The sequence below is a fragment of the Pseudophryne corroboree genome, chromosome 3 (assembly GCF_028390025.1).
Source record: "Pseudophryne corroboree isolate aPseCor3 chromosome 3, aPseCor3.hap2, whole genome shotgun sequence".
In the NCBI taxonomy this organism is placed as follows: Eukaryota; Metazoa; Chordata; class Amphibia; order Anura; family Myobatrachidae; genus Pseudophryne; species Pseudophryne corroboree.
In genome coordinates, this window is record NC_086446.1 from 700,170,561 (window position 1) to 700,191,463 (window position 20,903).

The 20,903-nt window shown below is 43.7% G+C and overlaps 1 protein-coding gene across 4 annotated transcripts in view; it reads left to right on the forward strand.

Annotated features, from left to right (window-relative positions):
• The window catches only part of LOC135056636 (exocyst complex component 6-like), a 606,161-nt gene that overhangs the window by 518,775 nt on the left and 66,483 nt on the right, over positions 1–20,903 (forward strand). For all 4 annotated transcript variants that reach the window (XM_063962052.1, XM_063962055.1, XM_063962054.1 and 1 more), the window contains one exon: positions 12,735–12,808. In XM_063962052.1, coding sequence (XP_063818122.1) covers positions 12,735–12,808 — 74 coding nt within the window. The remainder of the gene's footprint in view (positions 1–12,734; positions 12,809–20,903) is intronic.

Below are 20,903 nucleotides of genomic sequence, written 5' to 3' on the forward strand. Positions count from 1 at the left end.
CTGTGGGTTGGTTACCGAAACAAATATGAAAACAAATAATAGTGTACACTGTGTGATTCCGAAAACATACACTCAGTATGATATATGCTCTACGATTCTTGAATATAATTGAGCCTTGGGTCATATTGCACAGTTACCCGGCGGTGATTGCAATTTGTACTGGTGGCTTTCACAATTGTACACTGGTTAATAAGACCGAATAAATCCTTAAAAATCATAATCGCCCCTTATTAATGTGCTATTCGCCTAGGACATTAATTTATAATCCCAATGTCCATCAGTTTAATAGTAATGGTATAAAGTCCGGTTATCTCATGACAGAGCGGTATAAAGACTTAAATAATGTAGAGTGCTAGGGTGTACTGAGAATAATGTCTGATTAGAGATGGTCCTTCCAATTTAAGAAGAGACAGTAAATATATTAAAAAAACTAAATTTATTTAACGTAAAGCATAAAATAATTGCAATTAACATAATTATTCAAATAAGAACAAAAATACTAAAATCCAAAAAAATAAGAAATGTAAGGGTGAATAGGAAAATAGTAACCTCAAAATAGCTGAAACACGTGTCACAGATCTCTGTCTCCTTCCTCAGGCTGTGTCCATTTCTTTGGGAATAGCTCAGGTAAAGGCACAGTGAGGTCAGCTTTAATCACTTTTTCTTATTTTCTCTGACGTCCTAGTGGATGCTGGGGACTCCGTAAGGACCATGGGGAATAGCGGCTCCGCAGGAGACTGGGCACAGCTAAGAAAGATTTAGGACTACCTGGTGTGCACTGGCTCCTCCCACTATGACCCTCCTCCAGACCTCAGTTAGAATCCTGTGCCCGGCTGAGCTGGATGCACACTAGGGGCTCTCCTGAGCTCCTAGAGAGAAAGTATATTTTAGGTTTTTTATTTTACAGTGAGATCTGCTGGCAACAGACTCACTGCAGCGAGGGACTAAGGGGAGAAGAAGCGAACCTACCTAACTGGTGGTAGCTTGGGCTTCTTAGGCTACTGGACACCATTAGCTCCAGAGGGATCGACCGCATGGAACCGGCCATTGATGTTCGGTCCCAGAGCCGCGCCGCCGGCCCCCTTACAGAGCCAGAAGCAAGAAGAGTCAGGAAAATCGGCGGCAGAAGACATCAGTCTTCACCAAGGTAGCGCACAGCACTGCAGCTGTGCGCCATTGCTCCTCATACACACTTCACACTCCGGTCACTGAGGGTGCAGGGCGCTGGGGGGGGCGCCCTGAGCAGCAATAAAAACACCTTGGCTGGCAAATATATCACAATATATAGCCCCAGAGGCTATATATGTGATAAATACCCCTGCCAGAATCCATAAAAAAGCGGGAGAAAAGTCCGCGAAAAAGGGGCGGAGCTATCTCCCTCAGCACACTGGCGCCATTTTCTCTTCACAGTGCAGCTGGAAGACAACTCCCCAGGCTCTCCCCTGTAGTTTTCAGGCTCAAAGGGTTAAAAAGAGAGGGGGGCACTAAATTTAGGCGCAATATTGTTTATACAAGCAGCTATTGGGGGAAAAATCACTCAGTTATAGTGTTAATCCCTGCATTATATAGCGCTCTGGTGTGTGCTGGCATACTCTCTCTCTGTCTCCCCAAAGGACTTTGTGGGGTCCTGTCCTCAGTCAGAGCATTCCCTATGTGTGTGCTGTGTGTCGGTACGGCTGTGTCGACATGTGGGATGAGGAAGGTTACGTGGAGGTGGAGCAGAGGCCAATAAATGGGATGTCGTCCCTGTGGGGCCGACACCAGAGTGGATGGATAGGTGGAAGGTATTAACCGATAATGTCAACTCCTTACAAGGCTGGATGACGTAAAACAGCTGTGGGACAGCCGGCTTCTCAGCCCGCGCCTGCCCAGGCGTCTCAAAGGCCATCAGGGGCTCAAAAAAGCGCCCGTTACCTCAGATGGCAGACACAGATGTCGACACGGAGTCTGACTCCAGTGTCGACGAGGTTGAGACATATACACAATCCACTAGGAATATCCGTTACATGATCTCGGCAATGAAAAATGTGTTACGCATTTCTGACATGAACCCAAGTACGACATAAAAGGGGTTTTATTTTTGGGGAGAAAAAGCAGCCAGTGTTTTGTTCCCCCATCAGATGAATGAATGAAGTGTGTAAAGTAGCGTGGGTTCCTCCAATAAGAAACTGGTAATTTCTAAAAAGTTACTGATGGCGTACCCTTTCCTGCCAGAGGATAGGTCACGTCGGGAGATATCCCTTAGGGTGGATAAGGCGCTCACACGTTTGTCAAAAAAGGTGGCACTGCCGTCTTAGGATACGGTCACCTTGAAGGAGCCTGCTGATAAAAAACAGGAGGCTATCCTGAAGTCTGTATATATACACTCAGGTTATATACTGAGACCTGCAATTGCCTCAGCATAAATAGTGCTGCTGCAGCGTGGTCTGATACCCTGTCAGATAATATTAATACTCTAAGACAGGGATAATAGTTTGCTAACATAGAGCATATTAAATACGTCGTCTTATATATAAAGGATGCACAGAGGGATATTTGACGGCTGGCATCCAGAATTAATGCAATGTCCATTCTGCCAGGAGGGTATTAGAAACCCGGCAGTGGACAGGTGATGCTGCCTATAAAAGGCACATGGAGATTCTGCCTTATAAGGGTGAGGAATTGTTTGGGGATGGTCTCTGGGACCTCGTATCCACAGCAACAGCTGGGAAGAAAAATTTTTTTACCTCAGGTTTCCTCACAGCCTAAGAAAGCACCGTATTTTCAGGTACAGTCCTTTCGGCTTCAGAAAAGCAAGCGGGTCAAAGGCGCTTCCTTTCTGCACAGAGTCAAGGGAAGAAGGAAAAAGCTGCACCAGCAGCCAGTTCCCAGGTTAAAAAATCTTCCCCCGCTTCCTCTGAGTCCACCGCTTGACGTTGGGGCTCCACAGGTGGAGACAGGTGCGGTAGGGGCCCGTCTCGGGAACTTCAGGAACCAGTGGGTTTGCCCACAGGTGGATCCCTAGGTTCTGCAAATAGTATCACAGGGATACAGGCTGGAGTTCGAGGCGACTCCCCCTCGCCGTTACCTCACCTCAGCCTTGCCTGCTGCCCTCGGAGAAAGGTAGTACTGGCGGCAATTCACAAGCTGCACCTCCAGCAGGTGAAATCAAGGTACCCCTCCTTCAACAAGGCCGGGGTTACTATTCCAAAATGTTGAGGTACCGAAACCAGACGGTTCGGTGAGACCCATTCTAAAATCGAAAGCCTTGAACACTTATATACGAAGGTTCAAGTTCGAAATGGAATCGCTCAGGGCGATTATTGCAAGCCTGGAGAATTTCATGGTATCACTGGACATCAAGGATGCTTACCTGCATGTCCCTATTTACCCTCTTCACCAGGAGTACCTCAAAATTGTGGTACAGGATTGTCATTACCAATTTCAGATGTTGCCGTTAGTCTGTCCCCGGCACCGAGGTATTTACCAAGGTAATGGCCGAAATAATTATCCCGTACTTGGACGATCTCCTTATAAAGGCGAGGTCCAGGGAGCAGTTGTTCGGCGGAGTAGCACTATCTCGGGAAGTGCTACAACAGCACGGCTGGATTCTGAATATCCAAAGTCGCAGCTTTTTCCTACGACGCGTCTACTGTTCCTGAGTATGGTTCTGGACACAGAACAGGATAAAAAGGGTTTCTCCCGGAGGAGAAGTCCAAGGAGTTGTCGTCTCTAGACAGAGACCTCCTAATATGTATACAGGTGTCGGTGCATCAATGCATGCAAGCCCTGGGAAGGATGGTAGCTTCTTACGAAGAAATTCCATTCGCCAGGTCCCATACAAGGATTTTCCAGTGGGATCTGTTGGACATGTGGTCCGGGTCGCATCTTCAGATGCATCGGCGGATAACCCTGTCTCCAAGGGCCAGGGTGTCGCTGTTGTGGTGGCTGCAGAGTGCTCATCTTCTAGGGGGCCGCAGATTCGGCATACAGGATTGGGTCCTGGTGACCACGGATGCCAGCCTTCGAGGCTGGGGGGCAGTCACACAGGGAAGAAACTTCCAAGGCTATGGAAAAGTCAGGAGACTTCCCTACACATAAATATTCTGGAACTAAGGGCCATTTACAATGCCCTAAGTCAGGCTAGACCCCTGCTTCAACACCGGCCGGTGCTGATCCAGTCAGACAACATCACTGCGGTCGCTCATGTAAACGACAGGGCGGCACAAGAAGCAGGATGGCGATGGCAGAAGCCACAAGGATTCTCCGATGGGCGTAAAATCATGTGTTAGCACTGTCAGCAGTGTTCATTCCCGGAGTGGACAACTGAGAAGCAGACTTTCTCAGAAGACACGACCTCCACCCAGGAGAGTGGGGACTTCATCCAGAAGTCTTCCAAATGATTGTACACCGTTGGGAAAGGCCACAGGTGGACATGATGGCGTCCCGCCTCAACTAAAAGTTACAAAGATATTGCGCCAGGTCAAGGACCCTCAGGCGATAGCTGTGGACGCTCTGGTAACACCGTGGGTGCACCAGTCGGTGTATGTGTTCCCTTCTCTGCCTCTCTTACCCAGGGTAATGAGAATAATAAGAAGGAGAGGAGTAAGAACTATACTCATTGTTCCGGGTGGGCCAAGAAGAGCTTGGTAACCAGAACTCCAAGAAATGATCTCAGAGGACCCATGGCCTCTGCCGCTCAGACAGGACCTGCTGCAGCAGGGGGCCTGTCTGTTCCAAGACGTACCGCGGCTGCGTTGGACGGCATGGCGGTTGAACGCCGGATCCTGAAGGAAAAAGGGAATTCCGGAGGAAGTTATCCCTATGCTATTTAAAGCTAGGAAAGAAGTGAACGCTAACCATTATCACCGCATATGGCGGAAATATGTTGCGTACTGTGAGGCCAGGAAGGCCCCAAAGGAGAAATTTCAGCTAGGTCGATTTCTGCACTTCCTACAGTCAGAGGTGACTATGGGCCTACAATTGGGTTCCATTAAGGTCCAGATTTCGGCTCTATCGATTTTCTTCCAAAATGGAACTGGCTTCACTGCCTGAAGTTCAGACTTTTGTTAAGGGAGGGCTGCATAGTCAGCCCCCGTTTGTGCCTCCAGTGGCACCGTGGGATCTCAACGTGGTGTTGGATTTCCTGAAGTCGCATTCGTTTGAGCCACTTAAATCCGTGGAGCTATAATACCTCACGTGGAAAGTGGTCATTCTGTGGGCCTTGGCGTCGGCCAGGCGTGTATCAGAATTGACAAAAGCCCTTATCTGTATTTTATATGGGAAAGGCGAAATTGAGGACTCGTTCCCAATTCCTTCCTAAGGTGGTATCAGTTTTTCATGTGAACCAACCTATTGAGGTGCCTGCGGCTACTTGGGACTTGGAGGATTCCAAGTTACTGGACGTAGTCAGGGCCCTGAAAAGTATATGTTTCCAGGACAGCTGGAGTCAGGAAGACTGACTCGCTATTTATCCTGTATGCACCCAACAAGCTGGGTGCTCCTGCTTCTAAGCAGACGATTGCTCGCTGGATCTGTAGCACGATTCAACTTGCACATTCTGCGGCTGGACTGCCGCACCCTAAATCTGTAAAAGCCCATTCCACGAGGAAAGTGGGCTCTTCTTGGGCGGCTGCCCGAGCGGTCTCGGCTTTACAACTTTGCCGAGCTGCTACTTGGTCAGGGGCAAACACGTTTGCAAAATTCTACAAATTTGATACCCTGGCTGAGGAGGACCTTGAGTTCTCTCATTCGGTGCTGCAGAGTCATCCGCACTCTCCCGCCCGTTTGGGAGCTTTGGTATAATCCCCATGGTCCTTACGGAGTCCCCAGCATCCACTAGGACGTCAGAGAAAATAATATTTTACTCACCGGTAAATCTATTTCTCGTAGTCCGTAGTGGATGCTGGGCGCCCGTCCCAAGTGCGGACTGTCTGCAATACTTGTATATAGTTATCATTAACTAAAAGGGTTATTGTTGAGCCATCTGTTGAGAGGCTCTGTTATGTTCATACTGTTAACTGGGTATCATATCACGAGTTATACGGTGTGATTGGTGTGGCTGGTATGAGTCTTACCCGGGATTCAAAATCCTTCCTTATTGTGTCAGCTCTTCCGGGCACAGTATCCTAACTGAGGTCTGGAGAAGGGTCATAGTGGGAGGAGCCAGTGCACACCAGGTAGTCCTAAATCTTTCTTAGCTGTGCCCAGTCTCCTGCGGAGCCGCTATTCCCCATGGTCCTTACGGAGTCCCCAGCATCCACTACGGACTACGAGAAATAGATTTACCGGTGAGTAAAATCTTATTTTCATCACCCTCACTTTATTTTAAATACTTGGTTTCCAGTAGCTATTGGGAAAAATATTGAAAAAAATTTAGTACTTAAATAAAAGTTATGTTTTAATAAACTATGGGAATTATTGACTGCTGTTGAAAAATAAACGAATCTGATTGGTTGCTATCTGTACAAGCTCTCCTAAGGCTTGGGCCCCACACAGCGTTTCCGCCGGACCCGGTCTGCAAAATGGCATCCGGCCAGTGCCACGACCAGATTTCAAGTAAACACAGTGCGGCACAGCCACACTGTGTGAACAGATAGATTCAAAGGTATGTGTTCTCCATGAAATCCGGTCATCCTATCATCCGGCATGCTGCGGTTGGGTCCGGTGGATGCAGCGCTGCCGCATATGTGTGGGCGGTCGCATAGGAGCCCATGTGCAGGGTCCTTCCTGCCAACTATATACAGAAAATTATCATGAGATGTAGAAAATTACCAATCAGTTTACGTTCCGGTTCTGTACTTGCTTCCAGCCTGTATTCGTGGCGTCATGCACAGAAGCAGAGTGTGTGAGTGCATTATAAATTATGAGTCATAGTGCAGTGGAAATACAATGATATTCTGGACTGGCCTGTATGATTTACGATGTGTTGTGCAGGTGTGTTTGATGTGAAGGATAAATTATGCATGGCCATCTGTATAGGATAAATCATATGATTAGTCCCTCCCCAGGGTAGGATATAAGGCAGCTATGATGCACTTTTGTCTGTCTTGTGTCCCGTAAAATTTGTTTACTCATTTATTTACTATCGCTGTGTTCCTACGGAATGTTCTGTTATTGCCATAGAGAACTGACCTGACAGCTCCGCATTACGGCTGTGATGACTGCAACATCTTTATGCTCAATTGTCTTTCCTTTACAGGCTCCAGAAAGTAGTTCTGAGGTATTTGTTGTTGTAAGCCAGCACCACAATGCATTGTTGTCTCAGTAGGTAACTGTCTAGCATAGGAATGTGCCGCATGTCAGATCTATATGGACACTGAGGGTTGTTTCCTAGGAGAATATTCATTAAAGTATGTCCAAACCTATAAAATTGTAAGCCTAGCACATACAGAGGCATTCTAATTTCATTTTAGTTTTATAATTGTATTTTGGACAGGGCAGTATGGGTGTGGTTGTGCCCTATGAGTGGCCAACAAGCTTTGGGAACCAGAATGCATCCGGTAACTGCAATAGGAGCTAGTGGTATCAGGGCTGCCATCAGAAATTGTGTGGCCTGGGACTGACCAAATAGGCAGGATCCCACCCAAAAAACCTGCTTATTAGCATATGAAAAGAATATAGTGGAGATACTAATGGGGATATAATGTTATAGGATATGTCACGCACGGGACAAGTTATAGCACTGTTAGCAATCCATTATATATATATATACATATATATATATATTTATTCTGGTCCCCCTCTTGTCTAGCCAGCTGCGCTGTGGGCACTAGGGTCACTAGGGCACACTAGCGCTGTGCCAGAATTTAGGGCGCAAGCGAAGGTCTCAGGGAAAATGGCACTGCAGCCATTTTCCCAGTGATTTTCTTGCTGTGCATGTGTGATATGCCAGGAAAATGGCCACCACGCCATATTCCTGGTGATTTCTGCAGCACTACTGCTGATGCGGGACTCTGGAGGGTGAGTATTGAAGAAAATGGGTGCAAAGCATGCGATGTGGGCTCCACTTACCCATTATAAATACGCCAGTGTACATAAGACATAGACTAGTAATACCACTCCCTGCACGCTGCTACTGTAGGGTCTGCCTCTGTCTCCAAGAGTGAAGGGAAGACTCAACTGTGATGTTGGGGTGTTGTCAGCCCATGTCCCATCCAGGTGCTGGCCTCCGTCTGAATGTATCTGTTTGTGGCTCACCCCTTGCCCATAGCTGCAGCACATCAGGACACGTTTAACAGTGTGACTGCAGTTGTGTTTTACAGGGACCCCCCTGGATCTAACACTACCCCCCGCTCGCCTAGAACACTGAGGTGATTGCAGATCTTGCATCAGCAGCAAGCCAGGCATGGAGAGGCAGTGTGGCATTTTTAATATTGGACATGAGCCAATCGCTGCCCCTGATTGGCTTCCGGTCCACAAGCTCTGATTGGCTTGTGGCTGGCTCCTAATTTGAAATGCCACAACTGTCTCTCCATGCCTGGCTGCCGGCCCACTGTCTGCTGCCGGGCCATCAGTCTGTCAGGGCCCGGAACTCCAGTTTGTTGCTCCTCATAGGTTGCTGGTCCACGGCCTGCTATTGGCTCGTGGATTGCTCCAAATTCGAAATGCTGCCACTGTCTCTCCATGCCTGGCTGCTGGTCCGCAATCTGCTGCCGGGCCACCGATCTGTCAGGGCAGGTTTCCCCCCTGATGGCAGCCCTTAGTAGTATCATGGTGGCATGACAAATATGCCTACCTGGCCGCATTTTGATACCAGATTAATTAGGGGTTGATGTATCAAGCAGTAGAAAGATATGCGAAGTGGACCAGGGAACATGTTGCCTATAGCAACCAATAAGCTTTGCTGTAGCATTTATCAAGTACATTCTATAAAACGATAGGTGGAGTCTGATTGGTTGCTCTGGGCAACTTCTCCACTAGTCCACTTCTCCACTCTTTTAACTACTTGATACATGAACCACTAAACTACAACTTCAAGCACAAAGTAATTTTGTTCTAGGCGGCTTAGTATTGACAGACACTACAATTTGGGTAATCCGAACTTCTGTTTAACTTTTAAGTATCCTTTAAGGCTTTTTCCTAAAGACATGTAGCACCTTTCCTGACAATCATAAAACCACTCTCCCTAGATGTCTCTCACTTTGGAGACAGAAAACTAGCATACCAGGCTGCTGCTTAGAGGCCTGCACCTGACGTGGGCACACTAAGCTCTCTCCCACCTTTAAGACTTTATTTTTAATTGCTGTCTCACTTTGAGGTAGGCTTTTTATTGAGCGAGCGCTATAACAAAAGCAGATGTTAAAAATACGTTGACAGCTTAGGAATTAGTATCATTCAGAATCCTTCTGTAATCATTCCCCTTGGGGCATCAATAAGCTCTTTCCATGATAATAGCATATTGCTTGTTTTTGAACTTTGAAAGCTCTTGGAAAATGTAATGTAATTGGGGGGAGTAGGTGGGGTGAATAACTAACTTACAGGTTAAGAATGCAGAGTTTGTATGGTACATTTAGCAATTTGCACATTCACATTTTTAGGAGTGTAAAGGTTAATAAATAAAATAAAAATTAGTGACATGGAATGGACACTTTGTAATATGGTAAATAACATTTACTCAGTGGTTCGCAAGCTGTGTGCCATGGCACCCTATTTATGGTGATGGGCAAAACCATTGCTAGTGGCTGCCAATCATAAAAGATGTGGCCAATCAAAAGCATAACTGTACACCACCACATAACTGACCCTGAGGATGACAGGTAGGCACAATTTACTTAGGGGGAGATGTACTATGTGAAACGAGTGGAGAAGTGAGCCAGTGGAGAAGTTACCCATGGCAACCGCAATCAGCATTAACGTAACATTTTATGATTAGAATACTATAAAATTATACAGAGCAACTGATTGGTTGCCATGGGCAACTTCTCCGCTCTTTTTACTACTTACTACATCTCCTCCTTAATTTAATATTTTTTCCCCAAATTTATCAATTAAAAAAAAAACTTTTATGCTAGGAGTGTTGTGAAAAAAAGAATGCTAATACTCTAGGGCGCCGTGATTCAAGAAAGTTTGGGAACCACTGCCATCACTGTTTTCATAAGCAGCTAAATTACTCTCATCTCAAGTTATCACCTGTCAGCTGTGTTCCGTCAGTAAACTACTACTTATAGAGCAAGTTGCTTACTCCTAACTGTAAACTGACATTTAGTTATTGATAAATAACCTGAACCTGCTCTCTAGTAGTTGCCACACCCATATAACAATTTGCTGGAGGTCCTTTCCTTGGCACTTGGCCCTTGTACTTACTACCAATCCCACTATCTGTGATCATCTATATGGGGAAGATTGCAGTGATATAGGGCTGCTTCCCTCTCTAGCGACCGGAGTCTAGTTTACTTTCTGTAGACTGGAGATGGTTATGCTTTCAGTATCTGATTGGGTTGCCTCAGCTCGGGTACTGGAGTCATTGCAACCTTCTCGGCATTGGGTGGTACTTATCTTTCTTTCCTGGCAGAGCTCCCACCCACAGTGTGGACTGGAGCTGATACTAATGTGATGGTAGATGACCCATACCTACAGTGACATTCTAGACACTTACTGAATAGTAGGCTTGTCCGAATATTTGTATCGGTAACCTTCAGGCATGTTTAGCTTATTTTTTCATTAGTTCCCCTTTCAAACATGCATCAGAATCCCAGGTGTATGCATGTGAACGCGTATCAAACCGGGATTTTGATATGTTTGAAAGGAAATGACCCGGGCGATCCTTCTCCCGACCAGGGTCATGGAACTCTGACCCGAGAATTTGCCAGCAAGCTAGACCCAGCAATTTCCCGCTTCTGATGTCTGAAAGAAGTATTAGTAACATTTATAATTGTTAACAAAAGAGACAAACAAGACTGGAGAATAACACACAGACAGAGGTCAGAGGGCCCTGCTCCCAAGCTTACACTCTATAGGGGAAGAACAGCTCTACTACAAGTTATAAGAAGCTTCTTTAAATGGCAGATAATATGGGTCTGCTGTGATAATTTAGGTGTAACATGTTGAATGTGATCTTGTCTGTTTTGAATGCACATTTTATGTTACTTTTTTCAGTATATTTAACAACCACTATCCAACAAACAAAAATAGTTTTAGAGCATAAGCTGTAATTAGCAACAGTGACAAGATAAAAATGTCAATTCATTCCTAATAGTGATAAAGCCTTAAAGTATCATTAATGGTACCATCTGGATAGATTACTAATGACTGCCAGATAAAGCCAGGTAGCCAGTAATTGTCTCTAATGCTCAGGAGCTCGAGAATCCTTTTTAAACTTCCTATAAAACTTAGCACCAATTTCCCAAATAAATGTGTCACTTGGTTAGTGCACAGATGTATTCCATCAATGTTATTTTGGATGCTGACTGTATTTTTCAGAAGTTATCTATGGATACGCTCATTCAGCCTGCATACACTTGCATGTCAATACACACGTCAGCACTTTCTGAGTGCTCTATAACTGCAAGGTAAGGTGGAAACACGTGTGTATGAGCCCTAACAAGTGATGCAAAGTAGCCGTGTGCTGCCGTCACGCTATACTATACACAAGTCATAGCGTGATGCATGCACAAGTCTTAAGAGTGGCTAACCAATCGTAGTCACTACTGCATTGACGGTGTGCTAAATTACATGGATCAGTAGCAGGTTTAAATCTGTCAGTGTAGAGGTAACAGACAGCTCAGCAATTTACACCAGTGCTGATCCTATATCCATCCCCAACTAGCCCTGAACCAGAAGTTTGTGTTCCCCTCATCTTCAGTGCCGGTCAGTGCAAGACTGGATGCCTATATTGGTGAGGAAGATTGGTATCCCAGAAGCAACGTATCTCCTTTTATACCTAACCCAATAAAAGTAAACCCACACATAAAAAAATATATATAAAGTTTAATTACACAAAGTACAGACAACAAATCTCACATAAGAACCACACTTTCACAAGCTCATGCCCTGATCTTACAGAACCCTTATCCTTACTCATTTTACTTTATTAACCACTTGACTGGCATGGTTGCATCAGATACGACCACACCAACAAGTGCATTATCCGATCTGATTGCACAGGCTGCAACCAGTCAGACAGTGTGTGCAGCTGCAGGCAAGAGAAACTTCCCGCAGCTGCAGCTCTCAGAAGGACCGGAAGGTTGCTTCCCTGCACCCTCCCCCAGTGTCTGTGGTGCTGCCAATCACTGCTGATCGATCAGCACAGCAGGACCCCCCCACCCAGCGGCTGCAGACAAAAGTGTAAATGAACCCCTTCCAGCCCCGCAATGTGTATGTGGTGGATGCACGGCTTTGAAAATGAAAGTTGCAATGTTCTGATAGTGCCGATCCGATGTTCCGATGTTTGGAAAACAAAGATTTTTTTAAAAACTATCAAAAATATATTTTATTTTATTTTTAATTTCTTTTTAAATAAAATGAATTTGGATAAGTTTAAATACGTGTTCTTCACCTCGTTCACTCATTAAAGAAAACCTGACAATTTTTTAGCATTTTTTTGGGGGGGAAATTGTCAGTTACGTAGTTAAGAGGATACCTACTTTTTTGAGTAATGAGTAAAATAGGCAAGTTTTATAGCATAATCCTTAAAATATTTACATATGCTATGTTTGTTTTGTAACCATGGTTGGTTGCTATTATACCAGATTTATAATAATGGTTGTCCAATGAATTGCAGATAACAAACGTTTACTGTATATTTGCATTTTCAGTGTTTGCAAGTTCTGACCCTGTCCCGGGATTCCAGGAGGACACCCTGCAGTTAGCGTTCATTGACCTCAGACAAGTAAGATACATCTCTCTTATTTCATTTATATTTTAAATATGACTCTTAACATCGGTTCTCCTTAATTGAAGGTTGCTGGTCCTGTTTTGTCATTAAAGACCTACTTTTGGCCCCAAACTTTTATCCATTTGTTTAATAGCAATTAACATGGCCCATTCTTTGAGACATTTACACAGCACTTACTCTATTTCAGAACTCTCAATATTTACTAGTTATTAAGACACCCATTAGTAAGACACATAGGGGTGTATTCAATTGATGTCTGATCCTTTTCGACTGAAAGAATCCGACATTTCAGTATTCAATTAGCGGCCAATTTGGCCGTTCCCGACAATGCTAATCCGACTTTTTTTAAAGTTTGATTGACATTGGGGGTGATTCCAACTTGATTGTTCGCTAGCTGTTTTTTGCAGCCGTGCAAATGCATGGTCGTCGCCCACAGGGGAGTGTATTTTAGCTTTGCAAGTGTACGATCGCTTGTGCAGCCGAGCTCTGCAAAAACATTTTGTGCAGTTTCTGAGTAGCTCTGAACTTACTCAGCCCTTGCGATCACTTCAGCCTGTCCGGTCCCGGAAATTGACGTCAGACACCTGCCCTGCAAATGCTTGGACACGCCTGCGTTTTTCCAACCACTCCCTGAAAACTGTCAGTTGACACCCATAAACGCCTTCTTCCTTTCAATCTTCTTGCGATCGGCTGTGCGAATGGATTCTTTGTTAAATCCATCGTACAGCACCGATCCGCTTTGTAATCGTACGACGTGCCTGCGCAGTGCTTTTTCCAGTAGCGACCTGATCGCTGCACTGTAAAAAACTGCAGCATGCGATCAGGTTGGAATGACCCCCACTGTCGAAAACAGTGCTAAAACCTGTCTGATTTGGCCGCGAATATAACAAAACATGTGAATCCGTGGCTAATTCGCCAATCCACGTGTTTTCTGACAATTCGGAATTACTGACCTGTTGGAAAAACGGCAGCCCAATTGAATAGGTCGGAACACTATCCGACTTAGAAAATTCGGAAACTGACGTCTTTCCGACAAGACGGCAGTTCCGACTTGAATTGAATATCCTCTATAGTGATCAAACACAGTACTCGGTGATAAGTGGATTTTCCACTGCACCTCTTTAAATGTAAATTATTGGTGCTCAGATTTTTAAGACCATTTCCAGACGTGACCTCATACAGGCCGAAAAGCTGAAAATGCAATAATTTGTGTTACTGTAAGATCATCAGCCCTGCCCATGTGTATGAATCCACAAAGTACGTTTCCAATCAGAAAATCTGCAAAGCTGTCAGCCACACTGTGCTGCTATCAGTCACAGTTCAGCAGAAACAGTATGTATTCCATGTATATTTGTCAGTACTATATAGAGTGTGTAGATATATGTAGTATTATTATTATTATTATTATTATTATTATTATATATTATTTTGTGGCTTTACTTCATTTTTGCTCTAAAAATCAGTAAATATCAAGTTTAGTAATCCTATTTTAAAAGACTTTTTCTAGCACTCACACATTTATGGTATACATAAAAGGTTCTTAACCGATACATAGGGGTAAATGTGATAGGGTCTGAGTTGCCAGAACTCCGGGATTTCATCCGAGAATGACCATGTTTTTAAAGCGACAATCATTTACAAGGTAAAAGCAATCTGATTCTGCCTTGTAAATGATTGCCGCTGTTAGAATATGGCCATTCTCAAATGAAATATCGAACCCTATTACATTTACCCCATTGTATTTATATGAACCATCCAAGACACATTTTCCATATGCCCATATGAAAGAACCTGCTTATTTGTTGCTAGGGATAGGCAGACATTTCTATGCCACAACTTATTAAATTGTATTATAATCTATTTTTAGAGCATAATCGCAGTGTGTATAGACACCATGAGGCATTGTAACTAGTGACAGTAACTTGAATCCCTGGTACCACTATTTATAGCCACATTCTGTTGCATCATGTTTGTTAATTGAATACTGTGACGCCTATTAAACAACTAAGTTTCTGTAACGTTTGTTATGATACGTGGAATAGACACATTAGTGTGTGAAATACGGATTGTATTGCTAACACGCTTACCACTTCTTTCAGTCAATGTATTCAAAGGTTACTCAAAATCTTTCTTTAAGGGAGGGAAACTGACACCAGGACCTAGAGAAAAAGCAGAATTTTGCAAGCACTTAAGTTACATAGTTAGGAGCCTCTTGGGCTTTATTGGGTCTGGTGTCGGGGGTTAGTGAAATTATTTTTTTCCCCTGAGCCTTATAGTGCGAAACGAGAAACTCTGTTTAAGGGGGAAAAAACCTAGCAGGAAGGTTAGAGTTTAGGGAATGGATCACTTAGTAAGAACATTGGACAGCTAAGGCCAGGAACGTTCCTACAGTTGTACTCTATAATATACTCTTTGGGTGTCTACTGGTAATAGATTTGTTATGGTGGGTGTGTTCTCCTCTCCTGTGATTTACAGATACAGTATTGGGTATTTTCTGCTTTCAGTTGCTGATGTTACCACTGACTGCCCATGGACTAAAAGTCTAGCACAGTGTGTCAGTTTTACAGAAATCCGGCAACGGTTATACATTTACAAAGACAAAGTCACAGTAATTTCACACTCTTTGGTTTATAGAGTTATTTAGTTTGATTATTCCGATTCATGGCCAAAAACAAATATGTTACAATGAAAAGTAAAAATCCATAAACTCATGAAAAGGAGGTGTCATGTATAGTGTTCCCTAATTATAAATAAATATGCAAGATCTGTGCTACAATATGGATGCAACTGGAAGTATAACAGGTAGTCACTTACACCCAACAATGAAAAGCATACAAACATAGTAACTCAGTGCAACCTTTAGGGTAGTAGTTCTCAAACTGTGTACAAGGGGGAAAAAATTGTAGGTGCACTATCTCACACTAGCTCAACCTGTAATAACCAAAGGTACTTAGCATAATCCTGGCCATGAGGTTACCCTCCGCACCAAGGTAGCCTCTCATTGGGTAAGTCCTTAACATTAAATATAGGGGTTCAGAGCCGGGGGGGAAGGACACCCCAGATCCTCCCAGCCAGACAACCCCAGGGCACCACAAGAGTGATGCAAATAAAGCATTAAAGAGGTAGGAGCAGCTACTGCTGCATGTGTGAGGAGTAAAAGAAAATAATGTGAAAGTGTTACATATAAGCTAGTGTGAGATAGTGCACCTGCAACTTTTTTCCCCTTGTATACTGTATAAAGTCTCAAGCAGAGTAACACCTCATTACGTAATTATGGTGTGCAAACTAGGGCCCCCCTCCTTTCGTTCTCAAACTGTGTGCCTAGGCACCCTGGGGTGCCTCGGGAAACTTGCAGGGGTACCTTGGATTGATGGTCCTGGACCAATTCAAATTATTTATGGTCAATGTAATAGGCAAAACTAGTGCTGGTCGCAGCCAATCATAAAATATGAGGACAAACAGAAGCAATTCTTGTCCCTCACCACACAATTGAACCTAAGGATGACCTAAAAAAAAAAACAATTTACTTAATTGAACATTTCTTTAAAAAATTGGTCAATAAGAAACCTTTGGCCTTGTGGTGCCGTGAAAAAATTCTGATACTTTAGGGTGCCGTGATTCAATAAAGTTTGGGAACCACTGCTTTAGGGTAAAGATCAACAATAAGCAGTAAGCTGATGCGCTGTGAGCTCAGGGGGCCATCGCCTAAGGGAGGAGGTTTCGCGCCACCGCTTCGGCAGAAAAGATGTTAATACATCATGTCATACTTGCCTACCTGACCTTCTCCATGAGGGAGAAAATGCTCTGTTCCTGGACTTTCCTGGTAATGTATGTTTGCCATCACCTGTGGTGAAACACCTTTCTTATCAATTACCTAGATCACCACAGGTGATGGCAATCATACATTACCAGGAAAGTCCAGGAACAGAGCATTTTCTCCCTCATGGAGAGGGTCAGGTAGGCAAGTATGCATCATGTCGATGTCCCTCCCTGCGTCGCCTTGGTAATAAGGTATAGCAGGAAGTATTATAGCGGCACGATTTACCCTTGTGCCCTCAAATCATACATTATATTACTGTATTAGAGGGTCAGTAACCTGGTGGAGTAGAACCAAGGATGAACCTGGTGGAGTAGAACCAAGGATAGAAACTACACCAAGTTTCGCCCTGCTGCCAATCAAAGTGGGTGGTAATGATACAACCCTGCCCTTCTTTTGTTGGTTGTAGCCTTTATCATAATGAACACGATGGAATGGATTGGATCGGAATGGCATTGTAGCTCTACATTCATTCACTATTTACAATCAAGTATAATATATTATAATTATTAACAGTTTCCTATATAGTGCAGCATATTCCATTGCGCTTAATGTGTGTGTGTGTGTGTGTGTGTGTGTGTGTGTGTGTGTGTGTGTGTGTGTGTGTGTGTGTGTGTGTGTGTATGGCTTATAGAACGGTAAAGTAGAATTTTGTTACCATAACTAGTCAATAACCATTACATGATATCTATTGATTTTGTTCCTCAGATTTTTACGATTGTAACTGGAAGTGTCGCACCTTTAGTCTGTGAATAAGCTGCACTCATGGCATTTGGAGACACAGAGGACTCTAATAACATACTGAGTTTAGGACAGTTTCCTCTCCCAGGAGAAGTAGAAACCGCTGTAGAGATCAGGGTTCTGCAAACTGTCGGGTTTCACACCTCCTACATTATGTCTGCATGGTGTAGTAACGCGGAATGTGCTTGTTATTGTGGAAGAATATCACTAAGAGGTTCCCTTTGCAAATAGCAGCATAGATTACTATCGTTATAGGATAAGTATCCTTGTGGCATTTCACCTCACTCCCCTTTTCTGTTTATTTTCATGTTGTGCACTCACATTAATATGCTGAATGACAGCTTATTCCTAGTGTGTGTTGGAAAGTAACTGAGCCCTTTCCTTTTATAAAATTCCTTGGAAAGGTCAAGCTTCTTTTTTTTTGTGGTAAAATGTGATACTATTGCACAGTTCTAGCATATGAAAGATAAGGAAGTTGGCCCAGTAGCACAGGGTATACCTGCCCACCCGGGCAGCGGCCCCAGGTCAGGCCCCTGATGTGTACAGATCTGCTCAGAGAAGCTGATGACAGGTAGAGTCTGATACCAGGGAGAGACTGAGCTTCCAGGCTGAGATTTGGGATCTCCGTAGACACTGCAGCTCAAAGTCAGATCAGCGGGATTGCCCTTTTTTGCTAAAGAAGACTTGACCTGTAAATGGGGAAAAAAAGTTTGATTTCTCTGACAATTGCAAGCTTGTTAATGGAAGCCAGTTATCTCAACAATCCGTTTTCCTTCTTACACTACAGCAATGTGTAGTGTCAGTGTTCCATAAACCAAATGCCTTTGTTTCTAGCTATCTGTGCTTTTATTTTTTTATAAATGTTATTCATTAGTTTTATATATAAGAGAACTTCGGGACTAATCGCTTTGCTGTAGGTTAGCTATATATGTACTCTATATTTGCCCCTTTCTCTTAATTTAAAGTGAATTAAACTTAGCGCAAAAATTCTGTGTGCCCAGCAATCGGCTACAGATACTGCAGTGGGCATCTTGTATATTAGATCTGACTGTGACACACAGCAGAACCCTGCGGTGACCGATCTGCTATTCCTAGAACTGTGGGACAGGACATGAACTGTTGAACATCACTAGAATTAAAATAAAAATTGTCATGTTTCCTTTTTTTTTGGCCTTGAAACACGAATCATCCTGCATTTCTAAAGTGTCAGTTCTCAGCAGTCAGCGTGTTATTTCCTATCAGTGGTAAAGCTTTATATTTATTTTGGCTCTGATGCTACAGGTTTTGTTTGGATATTGTATGCACACTGGGGCAGCACTGTGGGGCATTGTTTAGCATGGTTGAGTTTGTATGTTCTCTCCCTGTTTGCTCAGGATTTTTCCCAAAATCCAAAAACATACTGATAGGTTAATTGGCTTCAGTCAAAAAATAAATACATATAGAATGTAAGCTCTGCTGGACAGGGACTGATGTGAATGACTAAATATCCTCTAGAAAATGCTGCGGAATATGGGGCTGATTCAGAGTCTGGCGCAGAGTGGCTATGTTTGCATGGAGCCGTGGAAGCCTGAATTACTACCATATGGTAATGCTGGTTATATAGAGCTAATGCAAGGATCCTGGTGGCATCCATTATTTTTCCACTCATCATTAGTTTTAGCACTTGCACCAAGAGGTCCATGAGAAACAGGCTGCCCTTCCTCATATATATGCTCAGAATAGCACGGACCTCTAGCTATATGCCCATGACAGTCCCAGAACAGCTGTATCTGCGCACTGTATAAGTAAAGCTAGGTACACACCTATACAATGACAATCACACTTTCAATGCGATGGTTCGATTGACCATGCTCCCATTCAGATGTAAATAAATAAACAAGTGCACTCTGACCAATTCCAGCACTCCAGATTGGGATCTGACATAGCTGCAATTTGTGGTTGTAATGCCCGACCCTGGAAGTATAAAAGGCAACCGGCACCCTTTATCTAATTCCAGCATGCATCTACGGTATAAACAGACAAAGCCATAAGCTGCTCCGTGCTTACATCTTTGACACTACTAGAGCCTTCCACAAGTTAATCTGTATTAAACCTGCCTAGACAAGTGAAATGTCCAAAGTGTATTCTAAAATGTTTTTTTTCTTTCTTGTTTTTTTCCCTTTTTCTTTTTTTTCCAAAATTTTTTTTTTTTCAACTGCGCATGCGTGCTATGCAGCATCTTCATGCAGAATGTGTTCTGTGCTCACCACAAGAAAGCAGCCTATCTTCCTGTTTACAGGCAGGTCACTTGCTCTTGCTTAATCCTGGTGAAAAATGGGATGGTTGTGATGATACAGTAAATGGGGGGTTCTTCCGATTCCTTCCAGCTCTGATCTGTTTGCACTGATACAGTGATATTTGCAGTCTGCAGCAATAAAGCATTTCCAGTTCACTTTTTTATTTTATTTTATTTTGTAAAGAGAAGGAGGAAGTGGGGGGGGGGGGGGTTTGAGAAAAACGTAATAGTCTCATTTTGTCTTTGCATGTTTTTCTAATTTATCTTATATGATACATGCAAGTGTATTAATTATTAGTAACACTATCCAGACGGTATCCGGTCTCTAGGTAGACCACACTTAGGTCGACAATGTCTAAGTTGACCACACTTAGGTCAACAGTAAGTAGGTCGACATGGTTTCTAGGTTGACATGTTCTAGGTCGACATTATTTTTTTCACGATTTTTTTCTCTTTTTTTGAACGTTTTCATACTGAACGATCCACGTGGACTACGATTGGGAATAGTTACCTTGCCCGAAGCATGGCGAGTGAAGCAAGCCTTGTGAGGGAACACGGTGCACTAATTGGGGTTCCCGATCACTGTACGGGGAAGACGACCCAAGAAAAAACAAAAAACAACTTCATGTCCACCTTTTGATTTATCGACCTAGAACCCTGTCGACCTAAAATCCCTGTCGACCTAGTTACTGTCAACCAATAGTGGTCGACCTAGACACTGTCGACCTAAGTGTGGTCGACCCTCCATACCACACCCATCCAGACATGCTATATACGGTATATTGGGTGTTTCGGGTCATAAAGGGACAAAAACTGGTGTGAAAGGAATTATGGTGCACGCAATTTGGTTTTGAATTGAAGTAATTATTATTATTATACTAGTAATGGGTCAAATCAGTCTGTCCCCAACTGCTGCACCCCGCCTCCCTTGTCATCTTTATAACAAGGTCCAGGGGGGTCTGGTATAGGTGAAACAGCTGAGAATACAGTAGATCAGTGGTTCCCAAACGTTTTTGAATCACGGCATCCTAGGGTATTAGAATTCTTTTCATGGAGTCCCTAGGCCAAAGGTTTCTTATTGAGAAATTTAGATTTGCTTCTATTTGTCCACATATTGTATCATTGGCGGCCACCAGCACTAACTTTGCCGATTACATTGACCATAAATAATTTAAAATTGGTCCTGGACCACCAACCCAGGAAGGGAAGCAGTTGATATGCCGGCGGTCAGGACCCCGGCAGTCAGGATACCGACG